We start from the raw sequence: 12356 nt of genomic DNA, 5'->3' as shown, positions 1-12356 counted from the left end.
ATCCAGGTCAGAAGATGGGAGCTGGAATGAAGTACAGTTTTGCATTTTGTTTTTTGCATCCTGACTCCCGCTGGCCTCTCCTTGAAATGGTCTCCCACCTTCTGTCCTGGATATAAAGGCTGGTGGGCCTTCATTCTATTCCAGTGGTGGTGAACCTTTGGCACTCCAGATGTTATGGACTACAATTCCCATCAGCCCCTTCCAGCATGGCCAATGGCCATGCTGGAAGGGGCTGATGGGAATTGTAGTCCATAACATCTGGAGTGCCAAAGGTTCACCACCATGGCTCTATTCTGATCTTAATGAAGGGATCTTTGCAGTGGTGGGATCCAAAAATTTTAGTAACAGGTTCCCATGGTGGTGGGATTCAAACTGTGGCGTAGCGCCAATGGGGCTGGGCTGGGCACGATGGGGGCGTGGCCGGTCATTCCTGGGCAGGGCATTCCGCGGGGCTGTGGCAAGGACGCAGCCGCTGCGCCGGTCCTTGGGCAGGAAACGAATGCACGCAGGCGCAGGCTGCCACGCACGCCGGTGCACCTCCTGCTAGACCGCTTCAAGTTCTGCGTGCTACTGCTGAGAGGAGGGGCGTAACGAAGGCAAAAATCACGTGGCAAAATCACCAATTAGTAACCCCCTCTCGACACACGCAAATAATTAGCAACCTACTCTCGGGAACCTGTGAGAACCTGCTGGATCCCACCTCTGGACTTTTGCCTCACAAACCCTTGAACGCTGGAAGATTTGGTTTGTCTTTGAGGTCAACTTGAATTTAGGGTCTGTCGCTCTTAACTATGCCAGATCTGGATACAGTTCTACACAACCACAAAGGCGAAAGATAACGTTCTTGGGCTGATGGTTAAATTGAAAACGAAATCCCTGGGTCTGAACGGCACCGCGAACTGCCAGGAACTCAGACGCAAAAGGGCAGACTGGGACAGGGAAACATTCCCAGGTCTGCTTAAGCAGTAAGCATTCAGTAGGCAGAAATGTGGCAGGATGAAGGCTAAGATATTAGAGGGCCACAAAAGAGCCAGCCCCCCACAAATGACGGCACCCCCAAATCTCCAGGAATCCCCTAACTGGGAGGTTGTGCCTCTTCCTCTTTTAGGGAGCAGTAGTGGTGTAGTGGCTAAGAGCAGGTGCACTCTGATCTGGAGGAACCGGGTTTGAATCCCAGCTCTGCCGCCTGAGCTATGGAGGGTTCTCTGGGGAATTCAGATTAGCCTGTGCACTCCCAACACACGCCAGCTGGGTGACCTTGGGCTAGTCACAGCTTCTCGGAGCTCTCTCAGCCCCACCCACCTCACAAGGTGTTTGTTGTGTGGGGGGAAGGGCCAGGAGATTGTCAGCCCCTTTGAGTCTCCTGCAGGAGAGAAAGGGGGGATATAAATCCAAACTCTTCTTCTTCTTCTTCCTCACGAGCGTCCAGGTGCATGCGAAACCTGCTTGGGAGCCCGGCTGCCGTTCTCCTGAAGTTCTGCTGGAACCACAACTCATCTCCAGCCTGCAGATTAGCTCAGTTTCCCTGGAGAATAATGACTGCTTTGCGAGGTGGGCTTTATGGCAGCCCATCCCACAGATATCCCCCTGCTTCCGGGAGCCCCAAACTCCAGGTATTTCCTCCCTTGGCGTTGGCAACCCGATTGTGAAAATGGCTGCTTGGTGTGTGGAATCTAGGGAGTGTGCCAGCTCCCCACAAACGATGATACCCCTAAACGCCACCCCCGAAACCCCAGGCGTAACCTAACTGGGAAGTGGCACCTGTTCCTCACGTGTGCAAAACCTGCCTGGGAACCCAGGTGCCAACCTCCCGGTGGCTCTGCTGGGACCACAACTCATCTCCAGTTTGCAGAGTAGCTCAGTTCCCAGGGGGGGGGAGGTGGGGGGGAGGTGGGGGGGGCAACATGGCAGCACATCCCCGCTGCCTCCATCCCCCCCCTTCCTCGGGAGCCTGAAACCCCAGGGCTTTCCTCCCTTGGAGCTGGCAACCATTCCGGGTCCAGAGGGCCAGCAGCAGGCTGGAGGGCGCGCCCGGGGGCGTCCCCGCGCAGGGCAGGGCAGGGCAAGGGCCGGCTGGGCGGGCAGCGCCTCCCGGCGGGCCAGAAAAAGCGACGGGGCGGGCGGGAGGGGAGGAAGGCGGCCGGCGGCGGCATGGAGGGGTCGTCGTCGTCGTCGTCGGGGTCGTCGTCGGGGTCGCTGGAGGCGCTGGTGGAGCGCGCGGGGGGCCGGCAGCGGCTGCTGCTGGTGGCCGAGCGGCGGGCCGGGGAGCCGCCGGCGCGGGCGCTGCTGGAGAGCTTCGCGCGGGACCTCTTCGGCGAGGAGGAGCCGGCGGCGGCGGCGGCGGCGGCGGGGGGCGAGGCGGGCAAGGGACGGGGGGCCGGGCGGCGGGCCGGGCGTGGGTGGCCGTGGTGCCCGCTGGCCTTCGTGCTGGTCCGGCCGGGCTGGCTGGGGCGGCGGCGGGCGCTGGGCGAGCTGGTGCGCGACGTGCGCGGGCAGCTGGCTCCCTCGGCCGGCCTGGTGGGCGTGCTGCTGCCGCCGCCGCTGCCGCCCGAGGCGGAGGAGGGGGCGCCGGAGGCCGAGCGGGAAGCGGCGCGGCTGCGGCTGGAGGGGCTGCTGCGGCGCGCCTGCGCCCCCCGCCGGCCGGGCGAGCACGAGGCGCTCCAGGCGGCGCACTACAGCCCCGGCAGCCCGCAAGGCGCAGCCCCCGTCCGCGCCGCCGCCCTGCGAGCCCTCCGCGCCGCCCTCCAGCTGCGAGCAGGTGCGCCTCCCGCCCTCCCTCCCGGGGGACTCCCGGCTTTTGCATTTCTCTCCCCCCTCCCCGTTTAGAAGTGGCTTTGCAGCCGCGTTCCCCTCCCTCCACACTCTCACAACAGCCCTGCGAGGTAGAGCAGGCGGAGAGTTGGCAACTGGGCCAAGGAAGGTCAACTAGGAGGGTGGGCAGCTTCCAGGCGGGATTCCCCAGAATTACAGACTATAGCAGTGATTCCCAAAGTGGGCGCCCCCGCCCTCTTGGTGGGTGCTGCAGCGATCCAGGGGGGCGGTGATGGCCACAGGTAGAAACATTAAAACATATATCTTTCTGTTTAATTGCTATTCAGATTTTTAAAAAATTAATTTCCAGGGGGCGCTAAGTAATATTTTTTCTGGAAAGGGGCGGTAGGCCAAATAAGTTTGGGAAGAGACCCATTTCTCCCCCCGGGGGGAAATGGCCGCTTTGGACTCTATGGCGTTTCACCCAGCTGAGCACCCTGCCCTCCCAGATTTCACCCCCAAAACATTAGGTGTTTTCCAATCTGAAGTTAGCAACCCTTACTTCCCCACCCCACCCGCAGGTGGCCAGGGAGGGTTTGCCACGCTTATTGCCCATCATGGGAGCATTCGAACCCAGGTTCCTGAGGATCCTAAAGTCTGTCATTCTATCTTAGGGATGGCCAATCTATGGTGCTCCAGGTATTTGTGGACTACAATTCCCATCAGCCCCTGCCAGCATGGCCAATTGGCCATTCTGGCAGGGGCTGATGGGAATTGTAGTCCGCAAACATCTGGAACACTATAGGTTGCCCACCCCGTTCTATCTGCTAAAGCGAAACCACACCGGCTCTCTTTAACATCCTTTGCCAAGCATAGATTCTTCGCTGAGCATAAGATTACCTCCCACCTACATGTTTCTAACAGAATCATTTTCCCCTGGAACAAAATTATGTGTGTGTTAAATGCAATCAAATCACTTTCAGCTTCTCCTGGCAACCAACATTTTCCAGCATGTGAACATTTTCCATGCAACTAAAACTCTCTTCTTCAGAAGCAATTGAAACTTCCTTCTTCCTTTCGTTTTTAGCTTTCTGTTGTTCCACTGCTACGGCCTAACTCTGCTACCTGCTAGAAACTATTTTAATTTCTCCTGTATCATTTAATGCTTAATCGAGCTTTGCAAACCTGTCCTTCAGTAATGGGGAACAAGGTAAAGCGGCGTTGCTGTAGGCTTCCAGAAGTCAGAGTTCACTCGAACAGAAGTGTACCTTCATGTGGCAGCTTCCTTCCAAAGTCCAGTATTCTCTTCCCCACCCAAGCACCCGGGCTTAAACAAAAACCTGGGCTTTCTGGCTCACTATGGGTGCTAATATATCAGCAAATATATCTTAGCAAATTTTCGATTGGGTTGGATTTTTTTTTCTTTATCCTGCTTTTCTACTCTGTCAACCCCTCTGAGTAGGTTGATTCTCCCGACTGTTATTCTGTTTTATCCATGCCTTGTTATGTAACGCCACACGCTTGTGCTGTAAGAAACTTAAGTACCAGCTCTTTGCTTCCTGTCCCCCATTCGGTCTTAGCTTTCAGTGTACATGTATCTGCTGTGCAAATGGACACTTCATGCATCTGAGAAAGGACTGTAGTCAGTGGTGGGATTCAAAACATTTAACAACCGGTTCTGGTGGTGGGATTCAAATAATTTAACAACTGGTTGTTTACAAGCACCATTTTAACAACCGGTTCTGCCGAAGTGGTGTGAACCGGCTGAATCCCACCACTGGCTGTAGTCCATGAGCATTTAGGCTAGAATAAACCAAACGAAGGCTTTAAATTGCTGCAAGGATTCTACATAAGAACATAAGAACTAGCCTGCTGGATCAGACCAGAGTCCATCTGGTCCAGCACTCTGCTACTCGCAGGGGCCCACCAGGTGCCTTGGGGAGCTCACAGGCAAGAGGTGAAAGCAATGGCCTTCTGCTGCTGCTCCTGAGCACCAGGTCTGCTAAGGCATTTGCAATCTGAGATCAAGGAGGATCAAGATTGGTAGCCATAGATCGACTTCTCCTCCATAAATCTGTCCAAGCCCCTTTTAAAGCTATCCAGGTTAGTGGCCACCACCACCTCCTGTGGCAGCACATTCCAAACACCAATCACACAGTTGTGTGAAGAAGTGTTTCCTTTTATTAGTCCTAATTCTTCCCCCCAGCATTTTCAATGAATGCCCCCTGGTTCTCCTTAATTTTGCTGCAACTGACTCGCGTGATATTGGAAACCGTGGTTCTTAGCCCACCTTTTGCATGGGAGGAAAATTCTTTGTTGCAGAGAAATGTGCTAGTGGAATAGGTTTTAGGATCCAGTCTGTGGTTTTGCAGGGAAAAACCCCCATCCCATCAGCTGAAGGCCATTTTGGATGCCTTTTTGAGGGGGGGGGCTCCCTGCAGGCTGCATTTCGGTGTCAGAATGTGCTTTTCTGTGTTGTGCTGCAGGCACAGAGTCAATGAGAAATAGCAGGTGGGCTTCCCCGTCAGTCATTTATTTACCCTGCCTTTTAACAGTTAAAAAAAATCCCTGTTCCTAAATCAGCTTCCAGCCATTAAGCAAGCAAAGTTTAAATGTGGTCCCTGGCCCCTCAATGATGCGGCTGGCCTCCACGCTGGCCAGGGCCTTTACGGCTCTGGCCCCGGCCTGGTGGAACACTCTTCCTCCAGCTGTCCGGGCCCTGCGGGATCTTGGTGAGTTCCGCAGGGCCTGTAAGACGGAGTTGTTCCGCCGGGCCTTTGGCGGGACCAGCCGCTGAAAGTGCCCCCCCCCCCCCCCCCGGTTGGCTCCTGACATCTGGGCCTCTCTCCAGCTAATGGGACTCTCCCTCCTGGGGAGGATTTTATAAAACAAAATGGGGTTCGCTGGACGCCTCCTATTATTATTGCTGCTTTAATTGTTTTACCTAGTTTATTTTAACTGTGTTTTTAATGTTGTACACCGCCCAGAGCCCCTCGGGGATGGGGCGGTATAAAAGTCCAAATAATAAATAAATAAATAAAAATATTTATATTTAAACAAAAGTTTAAAAATAACTTTTGTGAGATCTCCGGCCGCAAGAATGTTTGGCGACCGCTTTCCTTTTCTCTGACTTTGCTGGCAGCAGCCGTACTCTGTTCCGCAGAAAGATGGTAGTTTGTTCTGTGGAGGTGCAGGGGTCAAGAAAATTGTATGTTTCCGCATTAGAATGTAGCCTTGAATGAATATGAGAATTATTCGTTTTTACGTTCTTCCTTTTGTCAAGACCATTATTTTGGGCATTATTGAACATGGTACTTAGATGCAAGAGCATTGATGCCAAAATGTATTTTTTTAGTTTCAAACTTTCAAACAAATGGGAGGAGCAGAGCTAGGAAAGCGCTAGGACCCAGATGGAGCATTCTACAAAAAAGAAGGTCAGGCATGCTTTGTTCTGTGGCAGAGGAATATACAACAATACAGGAGCAGGAATACAGGAATATACAACTATACAGGAGCAGCAGTGGTGTAGGAGGTTAAGAGCTCGTGTATCTAATCTGGAGGAACCAGGTTTGATTCCCAGCTCTGCCGCCTGAGCTGTGGAGGCTTATCTGGGGAATTCAGGTTAGCCTGTGCACGCCCACACACGCCAGCTGGGTGACCTTGGGCTAGTCACAGCTTCTCGGAGCTCTCTCAGCCCCACCTACCTCACAGGGTGTTTGTTGTGAGGGGGGAAGGGCAAGGAGATTGTAAGCCCCTTTGAGTCTCCTGCAGGAGAGAAAGGGGGGGATATAAATCCAAACTCTTCTTCTTCTTCTTCATCATCTTTCTGTGGAATGGAGTACAGTAGCTTTCAGGTACAGGTGCAGGGCGGAGCAATCTGGGCCCAAATCCTTTTTTGCTGTGAAGGCTCCTGGCCAGCCGCACGATACTCTGTCTAATCTACCTCGCAAGGTTGTTTTGGGGGGTTAAACTGCTGACTAGTCATTTCTTCAACGGGTGTTAATTTTGCCCGTCCTTTTCCGACTTGCTGCTTTCTTTCCTTTCCAAAGACGACCTGGAAACTGAGAAGCGGAGGCTCCCCACCTTCCTGCGGTGCTTCCCCTGGGGCGGAAGCAGCCAGAAGACGGCAGGCTGTTTGGACAAACCCGCAGACACTTCTAGGGACGGTACGTCTGCTTGAGGAATTTTGTGGGGAGGATCGAACAAGGCCGGTGCTATACGGGGAACGGGGACCAATCAGGTGACACGCGGGGAGTCGGTACGCTGAACATGAGTGCACAACGCAAAACTGAGAGTCCTGCTCACCTTTGCTTTAGTTTATTAAAAGTTTCCTCAAGTTTCCTGTAGCGCTCATGGCGTGTCTGGAATCGTGCTGGCCACACAGCTGCTTTCGAAAGTTTGGGAGCAGCTGAATTCTCCTAGGTCACAGGTGTCAAACTTGCGGCCCTCCAGATGTTATGGACCACAGTTCCCATCATCCCCTATCAGCATCATGGTGGCAGGGGATGATGGGAACTGTAGTCCACAACATCTGGAGGGCCACGAGTTTGACACCTATGTCCTAGGTGAAAAACTAAGCATTGGGAGTGCGGGGAAATGTGGGTCCTTGAGGGGAGCAGCATTGGCAAGAGAAACGATGGGATAGTCGTTGCAGCAGCAGCTGGATCCTTGAGGACTGAAGGTGGGTTTGTGATGGTGGCCAGATTCTTTGTACCTGTTCCAGGACCACCTCGTCTCCCATGAATTTCCAGCCTGTTTCTCAGGCCACGGTTTTTAGGGTTGCCAATCCAAAATTACAGCTGACCCCTGGACCAAAATGATCAGCTCTCCTGGAGAACATGGCTGCTGCAGAGTGGGGACTGGATGGCGTTACACCCTGCTAAGGTCCCTCCTTAGTGGTTAAGAGCAGGTGTACCTTAATCTGGAGGAACCAGGTTTGATTCCCCGCTCTGCTGCTTGAGCTGCGGAGGCTTATCTGGGGAATTCAGATTAGTCTGTGCACTCCATTGCACGCCAGCTGGGTAACCTTGGGCTAGTCACAGTTTTTCGGATCTCTCTCAGCCCCATCTACCTCGCAGGGTGTTTGTTGTGAGGGGGGAAGGGAAAGGAGATTGTCAGCCCCTTTGAGTCTCCTTGCAGGAGAGAAAGGGGGGATATAAATCCAACTTTTCTTCTTCTCTCTGCTCAGGTCCCCCAAAACTAGCCCTGCTCCGTATCATCCTGTACCCCCAATGTTGATGGTGGGAGTAGTGGAATTATGCCCTGGGGGAGGGATTCAGTCCTTGGGGAGGGATTCAGTGAAGAGGGCTGGCACCTGGCTGGCACCACTCTCGTGCCAACAAAATATTTTGTGCCATGTCTGCAGATGGAAGGGCAGGGTAACTTTTCCTGACTCCTACTCCTCTCGACAGCACTCTGGACCAGGTGGCTCTGGAAGTCAGAGGGAGGCTACTAGGGAGAGGGGAGTGATAGGAAGAAGCACCATCTGCCTTGCCCTTAATGCACCTGCCTTAGAGGATCCAAGCAGATTTAAGAAGATGGAACTCAAAAATGTTTTAAAAGCCTTGTTCACATAGGGAGGTGTTCTCAGTTTAAGAGCAGGACTGGCAGTTCTTTATCACCTGGGTGAGAACCATGGAGTAGCTTGTAATTTGGCGGCGGGGGGGGGGGGGGGGGGGCGGGGTGTGGATATGTGAAGGGTAAATCATAATGGGGATAATTCTTAAGAATAATGTTACCACGGAGAAAAATTACTCTTCTTGACAGATTTATCCTGCCATATTTGTCATGGCTTTCCTACAAGATTATTGGCAATTGTTGTCCTGTGAAATTGCTGGGGTCTGTTTAAGGTCACTTTAAATATCCAATCCAATCCAAAAAAACCTTTATTAGGCATAAATCTTTAAACCAGGGGGCATTCATTGAAAATGCTGGGGGGAAGAATTAGGACTAATAAAAGGAAACACTTCTTCACGCAACGGGTGTTTGGTGTTTGGAATATGCTGCCACAGGAGGTGGCGATGGCCACTACCCTGGATAGCTTTAAAAAGTGCTTGGACAGATTTATGGAGGAGAAGTCGATCTATGGCTACCAATCTTGATCCTCCTTGATCCGAGATTGCAAATGCCTTAGCAGACCAGGAGCTCGGGAGCAGCAGCAGCAGCAGAAGGCCATTGCTTTCATATCCTGCATGTGAGCTCCCCAAGGCACCTGGTGGGCCCCTGCGAGTAGCAGAGTGCTGGACTAGATGGACTCTGGTCTGATCCAGCAGGCTAGTTCTTATGTTCTTAAATATCTTAGATGCTGACATGTTTTTTTTGGGAATCATTATTAGAGGTCTGTGTGCGCCAGTGTGGGGAATTCTGGGTTTCTACTCCGCACTGGCGCACCCAGAACTTTAATAATGACTCGTGAAAAACATGTCAGCGTCTAAGATATTTAAAGAGACCTTTAAAGAGATGGCTGATTTGGAACCCATCCTGTCTCAGCAGACTGGAAGTGGATGTTAAACTGATAATACACGTTCCCTAACTGGGTTCTATTTCCCCCTCCAATATAGATGGCCTCCAAGAGATGGAAGAGGGGGTTGCTTTGACCAACTTGGTACCAAATGGGAATTGTGAAGAAATCTGTGGAGGGGCAGGAACTTAACACTGGGGAGAGGATGACAGCTGGATTGGACTGAGGAACCACACAACAAAAAGAAAATGGATCCGAACGAGGGATCTTCTCAATATGATCTTTGGAGAAGGCATCTAGGAGTCCACCTGTCGTGTCTTTGAAGGTTTTTGCCTGGTCTGGAGGGCTCTTTCGTGTTGGCCCCGTTTCCATGCCAGGCCTAGAAGAAGCCGCCTGTGATCTCAGTCCAACAGCATTGAGGATTGCGCTGGACACACGTGGAGAGCCAACAGGTACACGGCACAAGCTGTGTATCGTTTGACAGATGTGAGAGGCCTTGTGCCTCAGTGGGTGAACATTTCCTCGTACTGTGTCCGTGGTGTCTTTTACTTAGCGTTGCGATTGTCTGATCGGCATCTTCTGAAATCACTCTCCAATGTGAAGATCACTGCTCAGTAGAGAGCAGAGTGAAGAGAGAAAGTTTGACGTTCAATTGGAAATAAACTTTTTAACCTCTTTAGAACTCCCTGTTTGTTTGTTTGTTTAAAGCTTTGAGCTGGATATTTATGGTCTCAGGGCAGCACCCAAAGTAAAAAGGTGGTCGTGAGATTAAAAGCCTGGATAAAATATCTCCTGTGGCTGCAGGTGAATGGGGGGGGGGGGGAAAGAATTTTCTTTGTGACCGGAGCCCTCTCGAGGTAAATGCCTCAGAAATGAACAACAAGAAAACAGTGGAGGTTTTCATTTACCTCACTTCTGACTTCAACATCCTTGCTCTTGCCATATTCACAGGCACATGGAAGAGTTTGCTTTGGGAACAGCTAACATTCTCATTTGGAAAGGGGGGGCAGGGTATTAAGAAGGCACTCAACACTTTGTTTGCTCCCCACCCTCGCTTCAATCCAAGTGTATATCCCTCACTCAATAGGAGTAGCAGTGGCGTAGGAGGTTAAGAGCTCGTGTATCTAATCTGGAGGAACCGGGTTTGATTCCCAGTTCTGCCGCCTGAGCTGTGGAGGCTTATCTGGGGAATTCAGATTAGCCTGTGCACTCCCACACACGCCAGCTGGGTGACCTTGGGCTAGTCACAGCTCTTCTGAGCTCTCTCAGCACAACCTACCTCACAGGGTGTTTGTTGTGAGGGGGGAAGGGCAAGGAGATTGTAAGCCCCTTTGAGTCTCCTGCAGGAGAGAAAGGGGGGATATAAATCCAAACTCTTCTTGTATTCCTTTCACCACACTGTTTCTTAGGACCAAAGAGCACGTATATAGTCCCAGTCACAAAAAGTACTTGAGTCCTTGCCCAGTCGTTTGACACTTGCTATGTTTTAATATGTCACTAGGTGGGGCTGTCACACTACTTGTATACATTCTAAACGCTCAATAGACAAAAAGTATCTGTGTATGTGAGTGTATATCATCTCCCACTCTTCTAGGCTCATAACACACCTCACAACTGTGTTGACAAAAAAGTGTGTGTGTAGGTTGTGCGTGAATTATTTCCAATAAGCTACTGAAAATGGTTGTACCTCCATTTTCTGTGACAGGGATGGAGAAACCATACAAAAACTGGGAGGAGGAGGGTGTGCATTGTGCGAAGATGGTGGAAGTGGTGATTTGTGAAGATCAAAGAGAGAGAGAGAGAGAGAGAGAGAGAGAGAGAGAGAGAGACTGGTCTTACACTACAATCCTGAGAAGAGTTACACATTTCTACGTCCAATGGGAATAGGTGTGTGTAGATGGATGGGCTCACGCATCTATGGGAATGCCTCTCCTGATACGTCTCTCAGAGGTCACTACAATCAGATAACAAAAATTTGTTGGTGATCCATGGCCCAAGTGAGATCCAGCAAGCCTCCATCAGGCCAGGGCTTTTTGGACCCGGTCCTTACCTGGTGGAACATCCTGGGGAAACTAGGGCCCTGCGGGAGTTAGTGCAATTCTGCAGGGCCTGCAAGATGGAGCTGTTCCACCAGGCATGTGGTTCAGGGGGGTATGGCTAACCATTGACGAGGCCCCCTTCCCTTCCCCTCCCTCTCTCTTTCCCCCTTTCTGTACCCATCCATTCCTTTTCTTTCCCTTACCCATCCCCCATTTCCTTTCACTGATTCCTTCTGCGAAGACCCCATTCCAAGCAAAATTATAGATGCCATCAAGACGAGGCTCTCTTGAGTGTAGATGAGACTATATTGCCAAACTAGATCTCTGTGCTATTTTAAGCTAAATTTTAATTGTAAGTTTTAAATTATTTATAGGGTATTTTATTATGTCTTGTTTTACTATGTATGTTTTATTGAAAGTTGGATACCACCCTGAGCCTGAATAGGGAAGGGCAGTATAAACATCCATCCATCCATCCATCCATCCATCCATCCATCCATCCATCCATCCATCCATCCATCCATCCATCCATCCATCCATCCATCCATCCATCCATCCATCCATCCATCCATCCATCCATCCATCCATCCATCCATCCATCCATCCATCAAAACATGGCAGATGTCTCACCTTAAGCTCTGCTCCCAAACTGCAGACCTGGGATGGGAGGCTGAAACTACAGTGATTTAATAATCTGGGAGATAATGTTTATATTCTATTTTCATTCAACTCTTCTTTCAAGGAGATCATTAAATAAATGTTTCTGGCTAAAGGTATATGAAGCGGTGATGGCGAGAAGTTCCATCAAGTCACAGCTTATTTTTTGGAGACCCCAGAGGGTTTTCAAGGCAAGGGACATTCAGAGAAGGTTCAAATTGACCCCTCCATGCTGGTCATGGTGGAATTTTCTGTGGGAATTCAGAGATCAAATTACGGCTGGATCAACAGATGTTTGGCATGTTAAAAAAATGTGACATTTAGCAATCCAGAGTGGTTTAAATTTTAATCTCCACAGGCGCAGATTAAATCCAACACGTTAAACAACATTATGGTTACAACTGATTCTGCAAACACATATTTACAATAAAAGTAGAAATGAAGGGGAG

At 51.0% G+C, this 12356-nt stretch overlaps 1 protein-coding gene across 1 annotated transcript; it reads left to right on the top strand.

Moving 5' to 3' along the window:
• Positions 1-2142: 2142 nt before the first annotated feature.
• LG12H2orf72 (linkage group 12 C2orf72 homolog) lies at positions 2143-9893 on the top strand. The gene is made up of 3 exons (XM_048513043.1): positions 2143-2758; positions 6801-6917; positions 9312-9893. The coding sequence occupies exons 1-3, from the start codon at positions 2152-2154 to the stop codon at positions 9401-9403; spliced, it is 816 nt and encodes a 271-aa protein (XP_048369000.1). The 5' UTR covers positions 2143-2151; the 3' UTR covers positions 9404-9893.
• Positions 9894-12356: the final 2463 nt, after the last annotated feature.

This window comes from Sphaerodactylus townsendi, linkage group LG12 (assembly GCF_021028975.2).
Source record: "Sphaerodactylus townsendi isolate TG3544 linkage group LG12, MPM_Stown_v2.3, whole genome shotgun sequence".
In the NCBI taxonomy this organism is placed as follows: Eukaryota; Metazoa; Chordata; class Lepidosauria; order Squamata; family Sphaerodactylidae; genus Sphaerodactylus; species Sphaerodactylus townsendi.
Note: the sequence above shows the minus strand (reverse complement) of the source record. Positions and strands in the feature narration are given on the sequence as shown.